This window comes from Mya arenaria, chromosome 11 (genome assembly GCF_026914265.1).
Source record: "Mya arenaria isolate MELC-2E11 chromosome 11, ASM2691426v1".
Lineage (NCBI taxonomy): Eukaryota > Metazoa > Mollusca > Bivalvia > Myida > Myidae > Mya > Mya arenaria.
In genome coordinates, this window is record NC_069132.1 from 48,856,758 (window position 1) to 48,877,629 (window position 20,872).

General features: G+C 33.5%; 1 protein-coding gene across 1 annotated transcript in view; it reads left to right on the forward strand.

Moving 5' to 3' along the window:
• Positions 1-20,657, forward strand: part of LOC128209214 (uncharacterized) — a 44,176-nt gene extending 23,519 nt beyond the window's left edge. The window contains exons 2-3 of the mRNA XM_052913154.1: positions 17,684-17,843; positions 19,572-20,657. Of these exons, the coding sequence (XP_052769114.1) occupies positions 17,684-17,843; positions 19,572-19,736 (325 nt within the window). The 3' untranslated portion in view covers positions 19,737-20,657. The remainder of the gene's footprint in view (positions 1-17,683; positions 17,844-19,571) is intronic.
• The last annotated feature ends 215 nt before the right edge of the window (positions 20,658-20,872 follow it).

The window sequence follows — 20,872 nt, forward strand, 5'->3', positions numbered from 1 at the left end:
GTGATATTTTCAAAATGGGGTTATGCTTATATTATGTATGACATAAATAAGTAATACCTGTATGAAAACAATATACTGACTATTGAATATCTTTATAAAATAAAATATTCGAGAATTAAAGGGATCAATTAAAAACTACAAAAAAACATTTTGAAAAATTATAGTCACATGATATATTTATGAATATTAGAAAAAAGTATGGTGTGACAATGGTGCTTTACATGTGACTCTCTATCGGTTTTATATCTTATATCCCGTATACATTCATAGGATTTTTAAGTCGTGCCTTGAATTATGTTTCTATACAATAAAAATTGAACATAGTTGGTATTCCATATAACTGCATTACGTCCAAGACAGTACACCATTCTTTCAAAAACGACCACATATAAGGATACGTATACTTGAATTAACTTCTTTTGAGAAATTTGAATATGGAGGATATTTTGATATGACAGTGTGTGTTTTATTCAAGTTGACTTCCTTATGACAAAATTAAATATCCATTGGCACTGAACGACATTTATATCTCAAACTTTTCATTTATGACTTTGTTTATATTCAATAGTTACTTTGAATTTTGAAACCTCAAATTAACAATTCAATGCATTTTACATTCACTTTCACTGATATTTATTTATTTAGAAAAAAGAATCAATCATGAAATTAAGTTCAATGTGTTAAAATTCTGTTTCTCGACATCCACTGCTTTTATAGTAAACAATATGGCGGCCATTGTGGAATATCCTTTTACAATCAAACTTTCTTTTCAATGCAGCTGCACTTGTGAAATCGATCTCATTCAGCTGCGCATGTGAGACATAATTTCATGCCCGTGGCAAATTCCAGTAGGTTGACACATCAGTTACAGACTAACTCGTGCATATCTTAAAGCCAACCTCAATACCAAACAGGAGGCTATTCTGGACGACAATCTGGCCGATCAAAAAAATAAATAATCGGGGATTATCTGGTACAGATCGGGCCGATTGGAAAAAAACAATCCTTGGCGAAATGGGGGCATAAATGGGATATCCCATGACACTCACTAGCGGATATTTTTTAGTTAAATTGTATTGAATTTCGAACAAGTCATTAGATGAAAATCGTTCAGAAATTTGTAAACAACATAGAAAACAGCCATAGTTTTAGTAAATATATCTTATTAAAATATTAAGATCTAAACGAAATAAGAATATTGAACATAGCAGTCGACATCAGCCAATATCGCTAACAAAGCCAGCATCGAACTGGTTTGTAAGCATCAAGACCCTTGTAGTATCTCATCTCCTCCCTTTTGTAAGGACTAGGGGGAGTATCAAATAATTGATAATGACAATGTACGTGACGCTTGACAGAAGCTTTTATCAACATGCTAGAGAACAATTTCTTAGGGTTCTTGACCGTGAATAACAGTTATTTTGTCATGATAACGCTGCTTTTCTAAATAATATTATCCATCCCGATAGAGAAAAATAATCCCACCACTATCAAGAGACACACCATTTTTTGCATTTTTGGCTTGTCCTTAGTAGATAATAATGGCTTCAACTTAGTGGTCGCTATTTTGTACCGTTGCGTTCACTTGTATACCAAGATGGCCGGAAATTAATTCACGTATCGGGTAAAAGGAGCAAAATCAATTACGAAACACGTCAATATTAAAAACATTCATGGGCCATTCGTCCCTTATTTACACCTTAATCCACTTCAATATTTCTTATCAAATGCATTTATGTTCATTTTAAAGATTGATAGATAGATTTCCTTTCAATTCTATATCCAAGTCGTAAAACAGGTACAAATATTTCCCTTACATTTCGCTTCTTTTTGTATCCAAACTATCAAAATGTGTCGGAGCATTTAATTGCGAAATTTGATTCCAGCCAGTTGCGACTTTTTTCCACATTAAATTATATGGATTCCATCTGTTCATTAAATGAACATTTCCTGAAAAAAATCAAGCCAACAATTCATTTACTTAAAACCACTGATTTCACTGAATAATGAGCATTCGATTTCGACTTTCAAAACCACAAACTAACTTCGGACATTCGTGATTGTATACTTAAAGGCGGGGGGATTCTCGGAGTCTAACTGTGGCGGATCCGTGGTCAAGTTGTAACGCACTTAAATATCAATCCAGGGGTCGCAGGTTCGATTTCCCGTCGCATCACTAAAAAATACTAATCGTCTATCGGGAGAGACGTTAAATGGGGGTCTCGTGTGGCAGTGCTATACTCTTTGAAACTCAACATATTCGTGTCCTGACCGTTAACCTGATGGTCTTGGTATATACCATATGACATAGACTAATAGATGGATTTCAGATAACCTAAAAATAGATTCTGCATATCATTAACTGACCACGTGTACTAGCTGGGGGCAAAACATTGCTGATAAGCCCCTCCAGGTTAATACATTATATAGTACAATATAGTTAAATGGTCTAGTTTACATGATAGAACGTTATGGCAGACATCAACGATTTGAGTTATTTAAACAATCAGATTATGCATGGAAATTATCCTCCAGTAATGTAGCAATATAGATTCTGTTGGAGCAGGAACTTTACCTGATCCTTACAAAATAACTGCAAGTATTAGGGAGTAAATCAAACAGTTTAGCAGTTCATGTTCAGAGAGACAATGACTTTCTTGAAAGATTAACAATAAAACTACTGATAGTGTTTGTGTCAGATATTATCCCAGGGATAACTTTATTTTCAGTATTTCGTCCCATTGGTGCAAAAAGGTACCAAACAACATTTTGATCAAAATTGACTTTTCACTATTCTTAGTTGGAAATAACTTTTTATACCTTGTCTAAAAAGATCTCCCCTGAATATTGAATATTGACTGAGATATGAGTTCGTGCAGTTTGGTACCAAGTGAAATTGGTGCTTTTGATTGGTGAAAAAAGGTACCATATGCCATCTGGTGTATGCAAGAAGGTGCTATAAGACACATGGTACCTTTCTGCATTGAAATATTTTAACACATTGTATATATTTTTTATGCAAAAAGGAGCCTTATGGCATGTGGTACCTTATTGCATGAGATGATTCTAAAGCATTAGATACATATTTGGATGTAAAAGGGAGCCATATGACTTGTGGTACCTTCTTGCATAAACTGATTTTAACTAAATAAGTTTATAAAGTGTGCATTAAGTGACCAAGTGGCATATGGTTCTTTTTTGCATAAATTATTAAGACTAAATTGTTAACATTTTACAATATAATAGATGTTTATATGGTACCTTTATGTACTGATAGCAATACACTTTTTTCTACTAATTAACACTGATAACGTTGATATCAGGTAACAAGTGTCCGGTAAGTTATTGTCACTTTTTGTGGGATAAGAAACACCAGATGTTGTTGACTTCACATTCGAGAAGTGTAATTTGTTCATAAGGACAGAAGATTAAGAAGGGAGATATGGATACCATAACAAATGTAAGTATTGTTTTCTGTCACCTACAAAACAAAATTAAGTAATAATGATTATAACTTTATTTTCATTAGTCTGTAAAGTAATGGTATTTTGGATGTATCCGTTCTAATTTTGCATTGCGATATGTATTATGGAATGTGTATTAAGCGTATTATACACCTAAATATGTTTTATAAATTTTAGTAAGGTAGTTATAACAAAATTATGTTTCAGTAAGATTACATGGTAAGATGAGGACATCTACTTTGCGACGCCAATAGCTGATTAAAGTGAAATTACACAAAATTCAATATGTGGAGATACTATAGCATCAAACAGAACTATTCATGATGCGCCTGCTATACAGAATTCCAATTCTGAATATGATTTTTCATTAACAGATATACAAAGGTGTGAAGGACTGAGGTAACCCGTCAAATTAAAATGAATAGATCCAAGTGAAGAAGGTTACAATGACATTGATCTGGATGAAACTTACAAACCAAGCAAGGATCATTTTACTTTCACTGATACAGAAAATGAGACTGTATTAGGAAACAATAAACGGAAAACAGAAGTTTTAGCAAGAAAATTTATGGAAGAAAATTCCGAAACATATCAATATCTAGCAAATGAAGACTAGAATAAAAGAAGCGGGAAAGAACACAGAGAGATGTCCATCAAAAACTAATGAACAGTATAACACTCTCACAAAATAAGAGATGCAAACAGACAATAAAATTAATAATTAGAGCCACTTGGAAAGAGCAAAGAGTATAAGTATAACGTTACATACAATGCAAACAATTGTACGACAGTCACACATCACGACTGGATAACTTTCTTTCAGCAATGAACTTAAGCGAGCTTACGTCCGTGGAGATGGAAACTGCTTTTTCATAGAACCAAAAGAAAGAAAAAATGAATTTATAACTGATGATGTATCAGAAAGAAGTAAAAACCAGTGTAACATTATATTGCAAACCAGTGAACATTTTGTTCACTGAACAAGCCCATAGGGTACCGCAGTTCACCAGTGAAATCAAAATGTTAAGAACAATCTTACAATCATTATTTCTACAAGCCAAAACAGGACCAATTTTTCGTGTGTGAATTCTATAGAAGGTAGCAAGCAGATGGTAGTACTAATGAAAACTTGACCAAAGAAAACGAAGAACTTCAGTTAAATAAAGTAAATGAAATTGAAGAGACGGAAAAGGTCAAAGAGAGAGAGAGAGAGCAAAAGCTTTCAGTAGTGTTTACGGACTCACAATGCAGTGCTTAGGCCTTACAACTCTCTTTTCATATGTCAGTGAGCTAAACTACTGTGTGACCATTTGACCATTTATTCGTTGTGAAATAAACAAGTATTTTGTCACCTTTGGAACAATACCCAGTGCAAACGAGGCTCCTCCGAGGTAGCTACATGTCTCATAAAAACACTTTGTAAGTTTGTTTAAAAGGTTATGTGCAAGAGATTGTGTACATCTCTGACAAAACAGAAACCAGTATGTAACGTCATCCTTTCAGTTCACACCTACAATTACCACAACTCAAACCCCTTTGTCACAAGTTCCTTGTGTCAGGACAACCTCAAATGGAATGTGATTCTGTTCACTCAACTATAGAAACAGCAAAAAATGTCTGTGTGTGTTCGTCGCAATGGATTACACGAAAGACAAACCTGTATGTTGTGGTTTCAATTAAATACAACCATGGGTTAGACTACAATAAATTTGTGAAAAATACTGTCCAAACTTAAAATTGTCAACCTCTTGTATGCGCAGAAAGTGGCTAAATGTTAAATTGATTTGGTAAGAAAATCCTCACCCAAAAATTCATTTGTGAACTATTCGTTTGAAATGGACTCATTTCTAGAAATAGCTATACCAACCATAACAAGGTAGACGGAAATGTTGGCCTTTGCACAAAGGAGATCGTTTCATCACCTCTCAATTAATGTCAGCATAACAAACATAGATGTTGTGCCAGTCATCAGACGATATGAAGATATTGATGTTGAATAAGTTAAGTATTTCTCTTGAACCAAAATTATGGAAAATAATATTGATCACTTAGAGGTCACTGACCAAAACAAACATGGCGTCCCGCTCGTATTCCTGATGGAATATGAACTTTTCGGTTCGAGAAAACCCGAGAAGCATGAATGGATCGGTCATACAGAACTGTTCAAAGCCATTGCAACAAAGATTGAATCTACCCACATAAAAGGTTTACAGAGAATTAGCAACATGTGGCGTATATATCTTGATAATTTAGATGACAAGGTGAAGTTAATGGCAGATGGGGTTCCCTTTAGGGGCAAACAGTTACGCGTGCTAGCTACAAACCCGGGTAGATTAGACGGGGAAATCACTGTACGTGTACGAGTAAAGAACATTCCACTGTCTGCCGATGATGGAATTATTACAAGAAGCCTTACGCTGCGTAACGCTGAGGTTATAAAAAATATCCGCGAAAAATTGCGTATTGACGGCCGTTTAACAAATTGTGAAACAGGCGATAGGTTAGTCATAGTAAAAGCCTCCTCCCTCAAGGAACCCCTCCCAAATTTCATGTATTTCGGCCAATTTGTAGGTCGGGTCATCCACTATGGCCAAAATAAGACTGGCAGCCAACTAGAGCTTAAGTGCACAAAATGTCTTCAAACAGGGCACAAATTCAAAGAGTGTGTCAATGAGTGGGTTTGCTCCAAATGCAATCAATCTAAGCAAAACGAGTGTCAATATGAATCAGCGACCGAATCCGACGGCTAAAGTTCCGAAGACGAATCATCAGTTTCGTCAGATGAAACAACAGTATGTTCCTCTCCAACGCGAAAGCAGAGCTCTCCGAAAAAGCAAGCTGCTAAACGTCGAGTAGCCAGTCTAAACAGAACATCTTCCTCGAGAACTCCGAGCGCAGGTCAGCAGAAAATAGAACAGTTTGTAACGATGTCAAATACTAGTAACAGAATGACACCCCCCAATAAAGGCAAACAAGGACTTGCTCCAGAACGTTCTCCCCCCACTCCTACGGAGGTTATTCACGATCAGGCAGTCTCTAAGAAGACCAAGAAGAAGAAAAAATAGTGTGTTTTAAAATATATATATATATTTGTTTTTTTTTTAACAAAAGTTATGTTCATCATATATAACAAATTATGTGATGTTCATTTGTCTCTTTGTATAAAAACAGACATAAAGAATAGTAAAGACCACATAACAGTAACAGTAATTAATGTAAAAATATATATGTATATGTATTTGTATATGCGTATGTATATATATATTTGTATGTATGTGCGTGTATGTATATATATATGTATATAAGTACATGCCTATGTATGTATAGATATTAGTACATAGGAAAAAAAATATGAAAAATCCATGCGTTTATCTTTATTATGCATCTATATCAAAACATTTATATTAAATGAAGAATATGGGCATTCCATATATATCAATTTAAAATATTGCACAAAGATTTTTTTTTAAATGTATAAGGCATTTTGCTTAGGTAAATTTAAATAATGTAAAATATTGAAACAAGTTTATATATTGCACTATACGAACTTGTCTTGTTTTGTTGTTGCTGTTTGTTTGGCCTTACGTTTGTCCAATATCTGTACCGATTGTTCACTCAGGTGGCAAGTACTATATTGAACCTAGCTTTTTCAACTGTTCTAACTGACATTAAATTTGACGATACTTAAAACCTTTTAGCACTGAATGCAAAGTTCATTGTTATTTATACTAAATATTGCAATACATTCATACCAAACTCTGTTTTGTACAAACAAACCATTATACATATTTTGTTGTGACTATATTACTGTTAAACCGAATTGTTTACCTTTTGATAGATATCTAGATACGAAACGATACCTCTTAACAAATTGTACTTTGTATATTTGTCTTATTTCAGGAATTGCAATGCACATATCAATATTTTTATATCAAAATACTGACTGGTTTTGCTATGTCGATCCTATTGATGTTAAACCTAATTGTTTATCTTTTGACAGAAATCTAGATTCACATTTCTATACACATTTTATTTACTTCATTCGAAGTTCATTTTTTCAACTGTGTACTAGGAATTGAATATGATGGTTCCTTTCGCAATTCTTAACTTTTGCCTTTCGTATTAAGGTTGCTACTCTAAAGGACTTAACCAACGTTATGATTTAGATATCCGTCAGAATCCTTACTAAACGTCAGAAATAAGTAACAACGTAATCAATTGCTAAATATCAATTAGCTTTAAAATGCAACATCATATAATTCACTTTATATCGCTTAACGTTCAAGGTTTAAGAGATAGAAATAAACGTGCACGTGTAATTCAATGGCTTAATAATCAAAAGGCAGATGTTGCCTTTTTACAAGAAACTCATTTTACTGACAATATAGACCATCATATAAGGGACGAGTTTAATAATTGGAGACTAGTACATAGTTACGGGGAATCAAACAGTAAAGGATGTTCTACTTTAATAAAAAATGACCTCCAGTGCAATATATTAGACCAAATTTGTGATTGTAATGGTAGATAAATCTTATTAAATCTTAAAATACTTGAAAATACATATACACTAGTAAATCTGTATTCGCCGAACAAGAAAAAAGAAAGAAACGACTTTTACTTAACCTTATCAAATGTTATTTCGGAGAAATGCTTAGGGATTAAAATAATCGGCGTCGATCATAACGATACGTTAAACATAAATGACAGAATAACCAAATCACAACAATCAGAGGTTGTAACTGTTAAGAACTTAACACGCCTTATCAAAACTCATAAATTGTGTGATATTTGGAAAGTCTTCAATACAAATAAATGTCAGTTTACTTGGCGACGTAAGAATGAGACAGAAAAAAGCAGAATTGACTATTGGCTTATTGACCACAACTTCACTCCTCAAGTATTTTCAACAGACATCAGACCCGCAATAATACAAACAACAGATCACATGGCCATATCACTAAAATTTAAACTACCTAATACACGTGGTCCTGGCTATTGGAAATTCAATAACTCTCTTCTCGAAAACAAAGAATACAAAGCCAAAATTAAAAATATTCTTAATCAGCAAATTCAATCGAATGTTAACCCTCAAGCAAAATGGGAATTTTGTAAAATAGAAATTAGAAATCAAACAATCCAATTTTGTAAATGTCTTTCAAGACAAAAGCAAAATCATCTGACTAAATTAGAAAAAGAACTTAAACTATTGTACGAGGATAACGATAAAGAACCACATAAAGAAACTAGCATACAAATTAACATGATCGAATCAGAAATAAATGATATATATAAAAGTAAGGCGACCGGTGCTCAAATACGCTCAAAAATAGACTTTATTGAGAAAGGCGAAACAAATTCTAAATATTTCCTTAATCTAGAGAAATCACATCAAAGCAGAAAAGTTATTAATTCAATACTTGTTGATGGAGACAGAGTCTTTGAAACAAAACAAATATTATATGCAGAAGTTAATTTCTATACGGATTTGTACACCACAAAATATAAAGACAACGTGGAATATACTCAATATATAACCGATGTTAACATACCTACCACTTTGGAACCAAATTTATCTGATAAATGCGAAGGTAAAATAACTCACGAAGAAGCGACAACAGCGCTCAATGAAATGAAACTGAATAAAAGTCCTGGACTTGATGGTCTGACAGTTGAATTTTATAAAGCCTTTTGGTCTATAATTGGAAACCATGTCATTAATTCTTTTAACGAAAGCTATGAAAAAGGCGAATTATCTTTTACTCAAAAACAAGGAGTTTTTTCGCTATTGTATAAAAAGGGTGATCCCGAAAACCTTCAAAATTGGCGTCCAATATCCCTTTTAAATATCGACTATAAACTAGCGGCAAAGATTTTAGCAAAACGCATGCAATTAGTCCTACCGAAAATTATAAGTTTTGATCAGCAAGGTTATATCAAGAACAGAAATATAGGTTTCAATATACGACTTATAGATGACGTCATAGATTATACTGATCTTTATAACAAAGAGGGTGCGATTCTATTTTTAGACGTTAGGTCTCTGGATAGGTAAATCGAAAAATCAACCCGTCACTATGTTACATGGTGTACAATTTACTACAAAACATGTTAAATCTCTTGGCGTCTACTTTGGAAATAATAAAAATGAATGTGTAAACCTAAGTTGGACCGACAAAATCGAAAAGTGTAAGCAGCTAATTAACACTTGGAGTAAACGAAAACTTACATACTTTGGAAAAATAACGGTCATAAAAACCTTACTTTTTCCCAAGCTTGTTTACTTAGCTCAAAATATTGCAACTCCCGATAATATTTCTCAGATAATTAATTCAATGATCTTCGAGTTTTTCTGGAACGGAAAAAAAGATAAAATCAAACGTAAGACAGTTATTGGTAATAAGCTTGAAGGTGGTCTAGATATTCCAGATTTCATGTTATTTTCTAAAGCCATGAAAATAAAATGGGCAACCAACCTTATCAGTACAACAAGCGCAAGCTGGAAAACAATACCATCTCTTATGTTTGACCAATTCGGCAAGAACTTCCTAATTTTCTACATGAACATTGACTCTATCAAGTCCTTACAACCACTTACAAACAAATTGAGCCTTTTTTATAAAGACTTACTGTCAATATGGATCCACTTTTCACAAATGTCTGTTCATCAAGACAAAATGTCTAACACATTTTATAATATTAGGAAGGAAATAATCTGGGGTAATAAATTCATAAAATGTAATAATAAAAGTCTCTTCTTCAAAACCTGGATTGATTCAGATTTGATATTCATTAATGACATAATTTCAAATAGTGGTGACATAGAAACACATTTAATTTTGAATAAACTTAAAAACAAAACAAATTGGATGGCAGAAATTTATACGTTAAAAAATTCTTTACCAGCTAGCTGGAAAAATATTGTTAAATCAAATGAATCATTAAATACTAGAGTTAACACAAAGCTAGAAATAAAGATTTAAAATAAACCTCTAACCGAAATGACAAATAAAGAAATTTACCAGCTTTTTATTAGGCAAGCTTTTGAAAAACCGTCCATCCATGGTTACTGGAATCGCAGTCTTCGAGAAAAAGTAGAATGGAATTCATGGTATTATATAAATCATAAATGTATTGTTGACAATAAAGTTAAACAGTTCAAAATTAAACTGTTACATAATCTTGTGGCAACTAACCTGAATTTATTCACGTGGAAATTGAGAGACTGTCCTTTATGCATATATTGCCATGAAGTAGAAGATTATGAACATTTTTTTATACAGTGTTCTACTTTATCAACTTTTTGGAACACCATAAATTCCGTGTTTAAAAAATGTGGTATAAACAAACATCTCAACAACATAAAATACATCTTGGTAGGATATAAGATATACCAAAAAGAATATAATTGCGTCAATATTGTATTGAGCCAAATCTGCTACTGTATTTATAAAACATACTTCATCAGTGATAGGAGAGCAAAACACATTGTTATTTTGAATCATTTATTTTATGATTTGCTTACTTTACAGACGTTCTTAAAGAAAACAAATGTGAATGTTTGTTTTCTGAATGAGTTTATTAACAACATTAGACACATTATCTAACAATATATTGAAGATGTATATATTCATGACAGTTCTATGTATCATTTTATATGTATAGCTGTACGATTGTGTATTCGTCTAAAGAAATAAACGGACTGTGAGTAATTGCAGTTCCAAAGAGAAAAAAAAAAAGCTAAGTATTTCAAAATGAACAGATTTATTTTTTTATACTGGAAAATGCTTTCCTTTTGTAGTAAAATCATGTATAATTTCTGTGCGGAAAACAGTGAACACTATCTTGTGTATACATATAATCAGTGTTCAATGCAAAACATGTGTAATAGTTATGATAAACGTAAGTACATTTACACTGAACTGGAATTAAAAATCATGATACATAGCCTTGTTCTTTGTAATATTGTTCAAATTTTTGCACCATAAATGAATTATTATAACATTTACTATACTATAATACTATAAATATTATCACTTATATTTGACATATTGTACCAAATGTTGCAATATTAAAGATCAATGAACATTTCTTATGTTTTGTGTTTGACATTTATGCCTAAAATATAAAGCAATAAGGTACCATATAACATAAGTCCCCTTAAAGCATGCAGATTTATCTGATTATTCCAACTGAGGTTTATGCAACAAGGTACTAATTGCCATATGGCTCCTTTTCAAATTATTTGTTTTACCTAATCACCTTATGCAAGAAGGTACCATGATACAAAATTAACTAATTAACCTTAATTATCCATTGTATTGATTTGCAATTCAAGGAACAATTTAAATAAACCATTTGAGATAAGTGATAAAAGATTCAAAGTCGCAAAATCGTTTTCTGATTTTCTAGGAACCGCCAAACCTTTAAACTCAATTTACTCGAAAGTATGAAAATGTCGCTTGGTACCTTTTTTCACCAATGGAACGATTTGTATTTCCATACAGTATATAAACAGAAAAGAGTGAAAATAAAAACTCGTAATTTTGGCAGTTTATAGCAATAAACATAAAATAAACAATTAAGACCACAAATATTTGCTTTGCGTTTCTTGTTAGATGTAAACACCTAGTTCAATGAAATGATTGAAGGTATCAAATTGTCATTCAATAAAGTAAGTTGATTAACAGGAATACTTGAGTCCAGTATAAGAAACTTCCTCATTCTCTCTCCCTATAACACGCTCAACATGTATTCTCACATGTGACAATTTTCTGGACGGTTCATTGGCAGAAAGTTTGGATTTTTTGCCCGGTGAATGAAGGAATCCTAAGTACAGTGCCGGAGGCTGCCATTTCCATGTTTGTGCTCTTGTTGCAAGATTATACGGGCTTTCATTTAAAAAATACAAAATAATAGATTATTGAAATCACTTTGTTGTAACCAGGTTTAAATGCTTCCAGGTATACTTGATCGTGCCACCTCTCTCTCTGGCCAAACAATTAATTGTTTCAAACATTTAGCTAAAATTGGTACCCATGTGTTCCCAATTCGAGGAACTGTTGCCCCTAAAAGTGTTAAGCTATATGATATGTCTTTGTTTGAAAGACTTTATCCAATTTTCATTAGGACAATCAAGAGGTAGTCTTTAAGTGAGTCTTGTCAGTCTTTTTTTAAAGTGACACTCTGATTCAAAATCAATACATGCACATGTATAAAAAACATAAATTTTGAGTGATTAACCTTTAACTTCTTACTAAATGATGCATTTATGAAAAATATTCATAACTGATAACAATATTGTAACCGTGTATTTAATATCTGAAAACACCAAAACATTACATGATTGGTGAGTGCTAAAAGATTCACTGCGATCTTCTTTTGTCTAATTAGGTAGAAATCCCGTGTTTTCTGCACCATTCTTTCAAAATCAACTCGGTATCCTTCATAAGAACCATTGTTTTTGACATCTTGTTTTGGTATACCAAAACATTTATATTAATTGTGGTAAATCTTATTTGGGAGTAAGAGTGCAACTTTAAGTACATAGGGTTCTATCTGAGTATATATCCACAAAAATAAATCACGGGATATACCTGTAAAAAAATGTCACCTTGGTGTTGTCTATATTGTAATATGTTACTTCAGAATCTTTTTTTTCTGTATTGTCTGCAACAGCCTACACATGTATTCAATGTGTCTACTCTATGGGTATTTAGGAAATCTGTGCAAAGATATTCCCTTTTCTTTGTTTTGTCTATTTGCACACCCAACAACACATACACTATAAACCATTTCACCAACTTTACTTACAGAAAACATGTATAAACTGACCATACAAACACCAATGTATTGAATTTACTACTGGGGGCTTATCAGCAGCAGAGCGTTCTTGCCCCCACTAAATAATTCATGAGCTGTTCAGTCAGCCATGGTCTTAGTGAAATCCATCTATACAAAAAGCTCTACATCAATGCAAATTAAACACCTGTTTTACTAGACCGTTTCAATAAGCTGTACTCATTGTGGCATCTATTTAAACTGTCTAATGTGTCGATATTGATATCGGATGTTCCCGTGCTAACACCAACGACCAATAAGCAAATAAAATATATTATGATAATTACGATGAATTGAAAACATATCAGGTGCTTTCGAAATTATGAAATATTTAAAAACGAAACAAGTTACATTGCCATGTCTGCGTACTGCAATGGCTGCGACACATGTGAATTGTCTTAAAATTAGCTACACGTAAGAGTTGGGACCTTTTTGTATCTCATAGAACGAAACAACCCCATCCCAGCTAAAATAATGAAACGAAGCACTCCAGTACCTGATTCTGGTGATTTTTCAAAATGAACATTTTATGACAATATGGTAAAAAGGACAAGGATTAGTAATATTAGCGCACCCCCAGCCCTCACACTCACGCACGCACTCACGCACGCACGCACGCACACACACGCACGCACGCACACACACACGCGCGCGCACACACACACACACACACATTTGTCAACTGCGTGTATATGAAGTTTGATACGTCGGTACGAAATCAGACATTGATTATAAAGAGACATTTAAAGCTTCAAAAGAGTTTCGGCAGGTACATTAGTAAATGTAGTTCGGAAGCTTAATCATCATGTTAATAAATATTGTTTAAACGAGTACTTTTATTACTTCTCAGTTGAGTGTATTATTGCATAAATCATTAAGTTTCCTAAGAGTAAAGTCCTAAGGCTTAACTGCAAAATTGAAATAACTACGCAGTCTATTCGCAGCGTAGTTAATTGTAAAGAATTCTGACATTGTAAACAATCAATATACATCGATAAACATCCGAGATTGTTTCGAAGGAAAATTATGGAGGTGCTCCGAATGGTGTAAAATACATGGTTGCAATGTCATAATTGACCTCACTTTGACCTTGTACAATAGTGTAAAATACACGGTTCCAAAGTCATAATTGACTTCATTATGACCTAGTACACTAGTGTAAAATACACAGTTCCAAAGTCATAATTGACTTCACTTTGACTTGTACACCAGTGTAAAATACAGTGTTGCAAAGTCATAATTGACTTCCCTATTACCGTGTACATTAGTGAAAAATACACGGTTCCAAAGTCATAATTGACCTCACATGTACACTATTGTAAAATACACGGTTTCAAAGTCATAATTGACCACACGCAATTATTTTAATATCAACGAGTTACAAAACGCAATATAATAAGCAGAGTATGCAAGATGAACGTGTTCTGAATCAAAATATTTAGGGTATGTATCTGTGTTTAGATTTTGGCCGCGGCCGGGGAACTAGATACTATGGGTTTAAAATAGAATATGAGTTATCGGATTTGGACAGGTTAATTTCCCGGAATTTTTCCCGGAGAACTCATTAAAACCTAGAAAAACATCGTATTGAAAATTTTGAATGAAATAAATATGATATGTCATTTCAACCTATGATTATTTTTGTGTGTGTGATTATAGTTCATTCATAAGTAGATTTTCTATGTTTAAAATAGCCTTAATCGGCTCTTACTTGATATTTTTTATTAAGATTGTTAGTATGTACATACAAAAAATAAATGGTTATACGACTGAGTCGCATCAAACCAATTACTTGTGTGTGTACATACTAACAACTTTAACCAGTATTAAATGCATATTGTACACTAATACAATTAAAATCAAAGCGCGTTAAGCGTTGACATACTTCCGAACTGCTTTAATTTGTGAGTATAGTCATGATATGCCGATTGGAACGGAATGTGTGTGAAGATTTCCCAGTTTGTCTCAGTAATTTCAGCCCAGAGTCTTAAATCTGTTCATTTTGTCCACGAGTGACATAAGTACATACAGGGAATACATACCCAGCAGGCACAACAACGTTGAAGCAACGTTGAGACAACAGTCATCCTTCAACGTTGAGAAAAGGTTGAAATATGGTTGTATTTGAAAGTTGTATTGACGTTGTTATTTCAACGTTGAAACAACGTTGCAGTTTAAACGTTGAAACAACGTTGAAATGAGGTTGAAACAACGTTGAAATGAGGTTGAACCAGAGTTGCAGTTTCAACATTGAATAGACGTTGCAGTTAAACCGCTGAAGGGTTAAGATAAGGTGAAAACTATAAAGAACACAGTTTTGTTTGGATTACATTTATACAGTATGTTCATGTTAATGCTAAGAACTGCCCCATTAACAATGCGATGCGCCACCACTTCTTCGTCCATGCTGAAATGTAAAAGATTAAAACAATAAATGTAAATAAACCAGCTTTTATAAACATAATAGATGTAAAGAAGAGTATTGTTAATAACAATGCAAGATCACCGCTTGATATGAACATTTTGCACCCTAATTTGAACAATGGAAATCATATCCGAAATCCCGTCGTATCCGAAATGCATGATTTTCAACAAATAATTCGTTCAAAAACATATTTTTTTGACATTTTGTAAATAAATACCAAACATACTTACTCGAATGGAACCGACTGTCACTTCACACACGTGGTTAGCTTGAACTAATGGAATTTACGATAATTTTAAAGCTCTGCTGTTACTGATATGCACAATCGATATTTTTTGAAAACTGACCGGAACTACGCAATACGCTAGGGGCGCAACTCGTTTCGAACTTTCCAATGGGGGTAACTCTGTATTGCGGTAGATGGCCATTCAGTCTAAAAAAGAAGTCTACTCGTCAAGTATGAATGGCTCTCTATAAAAAAAATTGAATGTGGAAATATTAATATAATCAGAACAGAATATCGATCTATATTCGAATGTCATGACAACATCAATATGACAACCATTTTCCAACCATCCTCAATGTTGAGGTATCGACCGTATTTCAACGTCGTTTCAACGTCGAAATATCGACAATTTTTCAACGTTGAAGCTTCATCGTTGTTTCAACGTTGAAATATTGTTGATCGACGTTGTGACCAATATTCAACTATATTTCAACGTTGAAACAACGTTGTGTGCCTGCTGGGTAATATCTGGGAACTTCGATCCAGAGGAATTTCCCGCGATGATCCTGTCATTGTAGGAAGAAACCCTAAACATACACTTAATTAACATGTCCTATGCATTTATTTTTTTAAAGCCTAAATACTTTATCCATAGTGCATTGTTTATGAAAACAAACTTTCAGATAAGGTTTCATATGCAATTGATTATTACTTACTTATTACCTTAGTAATAATTTGGGTATCCCACATATTAAATTAGTATTTCATGTGATTGATACTTTATATCTATACATGGTTTTGATTTAATCGAGTTTCAGCATGAAAATCTAAAAGTATGTGCAAAGGAATTCATGAGCAAGCTTATACTATCTTTAGATGTTTATGTTAAATTGTTTCAACGCTTTAAGCTCTATAATTAAAGGTTGTTAATAGTTTCAATGGTTCGGGAGAGGGAGGTGGCTGATGTTGGCAAAACTTGTGGCCAAATCCCTTGTTTGAATGTTTGATTTATAACGTCGTTTTAGATATTGTGTTAAACTTTGCATTGATATTCTCAATGTCATATTTGTTTTCATGCAATAAAATATTATTAAATTAATATTTTCAATCAATCTGTTCCGTACACCACGCCAGAGAGGGATTCAAGAACTATTTCAATCGATCAAGCTGTGATTGTTTTCCATACCAAAACAGCCGCATTACAGTTGTATCATAATATGCCTGAATATCATACGATCCCTTGGTCTTGATCGATGCAATGATATAACATCGTGAATAGAATATTGATAATCAATCTACTATGAAATTGAAAATAATATTCAACTTCCGTCAGTTGCCATTTCCGTTCATCGGAGTGATGATGTTATTGGTATTATGTTAGATTTATCATTATCAAACCTCTGATGAATGAAAAATTCAGTTGCGTGAATCTTTGCATTGAAAGAGCCTTTGGAATCCTTTTTTTTTAATATCACGAACGCTCATAAATCTTCTATTTTTTAACAGTTGCAATCATTTCATAAGACGAACAATTGCACACTGAAAAAATGTACATGTACGGTGCTATGATATTTGTAGCATTTTAAAATATTATATACTTCGTAGGGGTTGTCTCGTTTCATATTTCGTACCAAATAAATGTTCACTCAAACGGTCGACTTCTTAATGAATAATACAAAAGGAATCTTATTAGAAAATCTTTTACAATGATCTCTTTCTCCTCGGCAGCAAGCTGATGATCAACGGCGAGCTGCACAAAATGGAAGTATGTGGGCTTGGTGAGGAGGCGGACGCCGCGGATGGACGGACTTACACCACGACATTCACCACGGTTGGCATCGAGCAGTGCAAGAGCGGCAAGCGGAGGGAAGTGCTCATTGTACTCGAGGTACTAGTGACTTGGCAAAAGGTTGTACGTAATAGATTAATTTTGTGTGTATTTTTTTCTGTTGGAAACATTTTAGATATTTATTAAAATTGCATATATTTATAATTCCTATCAACATGACAAATGCAAACAATGCACTAATCAAACGGGGACCAGTTTGTTTGTATACGTTTCATTTCATTTTTATCTAAGACTGACATAAACTTCTTTGAGGTACAACTAAATATTTAAATTATCTTAATCATCTTATCTAGCTGGCCATATACATTATATAATGTCACATAATGCGTTTATTAATGTTATATTTAAGAAAAATTAGCATTTATTAAGTGGATATTTATATCTGCAAACTGAACCTTTAGTTATTATTGTAGGGCATATTTGATTGTCAATGAATGCGGAAGTGGTTGACAACCGACCTGGTACAAATGTACAAAATGGTCATGTTAATTACTAAAACGTGTATTCCTTGGGTTGTTAAGCTGTCATATATATACAACAATGTAGTACTTAAGTTGGATGCTTTTCGAAGAAAAGACAGATGGGGCTAGAGAAGCCGTGGTCCTGGATGGACGGCAGTTAGGTTTTTAGACTACCTTAAATGTCATGCTGTATTTAGAACTGATTACAATACTTAGAAAGAACGTGGAACAACGAAGAACTAACATTCGAACAGTTGTCGTTTAATAGCTTAAAGACTTCCAACAAGTTAAGTGAACAGTAGCATTAGAAGAACAAGTACATACAACCAAGTAGTTTAGAATCAATGCAGTTCTAGGCCAAAGCATTTCTCACTTTTATTGATAATATTTTATGTAAACTACTGTTGTGTTTATATGACATGAACGAAGTTTACCCAAATTGATATTTGCATTTATATGCACTTACTTGGTACAAATATTAGCAGTGGCAACACGCATGTTAGTAAAACAAGCTCAAATAATTGTCGCAATATAGCTCTAAAACGATACAACCTCCAGGCATGTGGTGTTCTTGTTATCTTTGTAAATCTTTCCGCGCAGAATACACCTTATTTGTATTGCATCATATCTAACACCGGGCATGAGAAAATAAGGTAGAAACAGCAAGAGCATCAGGCCATTTTCAGGGAAATCAATGGCGGTTCAAGCTAGACACATTACATTCGAGATGTGATTAAGATCAACATTCACTTTATTAAACGAAGCTAATTCATTAGTTAGTGATAGGCTTCACAGTCACTAGGAGTGAGTGATCTCCTGCTTTGGTGTCATATGACGTGTAAAAATATCCTGTGACATTTAACCTTAAAGTATTTATTCCCCCCCCCCACTTTTATCTAAGGGATCACTCCTACCAACGATCTAGCAAGATATGCCTATGAATTACTGCAGTTTAACAATGTAAGATAAATTAAAAAGGCCTAAATAACTAATTTCTTGTCCGAAATGGTGAGTTTTGAGTGTATTTATTACTTTTATTCTCCGATTTTGACAAGTAATTAACTTGAACGATTTTACGGGTTGGGGTAGTATGCTTATCCCAATTTATTTGTTAAGAAATCATATTGTTAAAATATAACCTTGCCTTCTTGAAATGTGGGTTGAGATGGTGTTTTGAGGTTGGGTACGAATTACTATTTATATTTATATTATATAACCTCAAGGAACACAAACTGTCCAGTGTCATCGTCCTCACAATCGACCTAAAATAAAGAAGTATGGACTTAAGTCTTTCATGTCGTTTCAGCTTGAAAATGGTGTGTACATGAAGGTGATTCTACAGTGTAAGCTGTACCCGGTTGGGGAGACGAGCCACGCCAGTTGGGGAAACACCCTCAACGCCTTTGAGATCGACTGTAGCCTCACTACAGCGCATAACTACGTCACCGTTACCAAGGAGAAGTATTTGTGACCCAGGATATGGCTGGCATAGTTATTAATTTAGAGACTGTCTAAGGTCATGGACTATTTTAAGCAAGGAAACTGGATATGTTGCTTCCTTTATCTTGATATGCTGGTTTTGATATCCTAGATATGGCTAACGACATTCAAAACTGTGTAATGTGACGAATGTGATATAAATCAATCTTTGTGAAACCTTGGCACACTTTGTTTCCTGTGACTATCAGATCGAAACAAGTCGATAAAGAAACGATTGCTACTCAGGTCATTATCTTGTTTTTGTCAACGGACTTTGAAGCCTGTTATTAGAAACACGTCAATGAAAGAAACTAGTGTGACCAAGATCATGGCCTTGTTTACACCAACGGAATATTAAAGCCTGAGACTTTTAGACACAACTCATTAAAGAAACGATTGTGACCAAGGGCATGACCTTGTTTACACCTACTGAACATTAAAACAAGTGACTTTTAGAAGCAGCTCAATGAAAGAAACGATGAAACATTTGAGACTCAAGTCATGCCAAAGTACATATTTAAATTATTTTCATTTCATTTTTAATACAATACTCTTATAATTAGGGTTGTATTCCATATTTTACACTTTCTACTATAAAATTGCAAAGACTTGTATTTGATTATGTTTGGTGACGACAGTCATGATAATATATTGACTACAATGCTACTATTAATGTGTTTCAATCGTCTTTTTTCAAATCACAAGCAAGCTTGTGACAGGGAAATTATGCACACTTTTCCAGTGAGTTTAGAGAATAACATGACCAAATGCATTAATGTTTACTTGAAGATGGCGGGCCAGGAATTAATGATAGATACACTGGCACACTCATTGTTTTCTCAGTTTGGCATACAGACGTGTAATACATCGACCTGTACAAGCCAACATGTGGTGATTATTGTTTATATTCATTGATGTTGCATTATTATTATTGTTATAATTGGGATTTTGTTGTATTGAGTTTCAATTAAAAACGTCTGAAAACATGAACGAATAGTGTTAAGCATTAAACATACGATAAGTGAAACGGAAAACTACGTCTGTGCTTGCGTTTCTTTCCTCAGCTATACATAGCAAGGCGGGGAATCCACGTGGCTAAATGGTTGGTTCCAGTTGAAATAATATTAG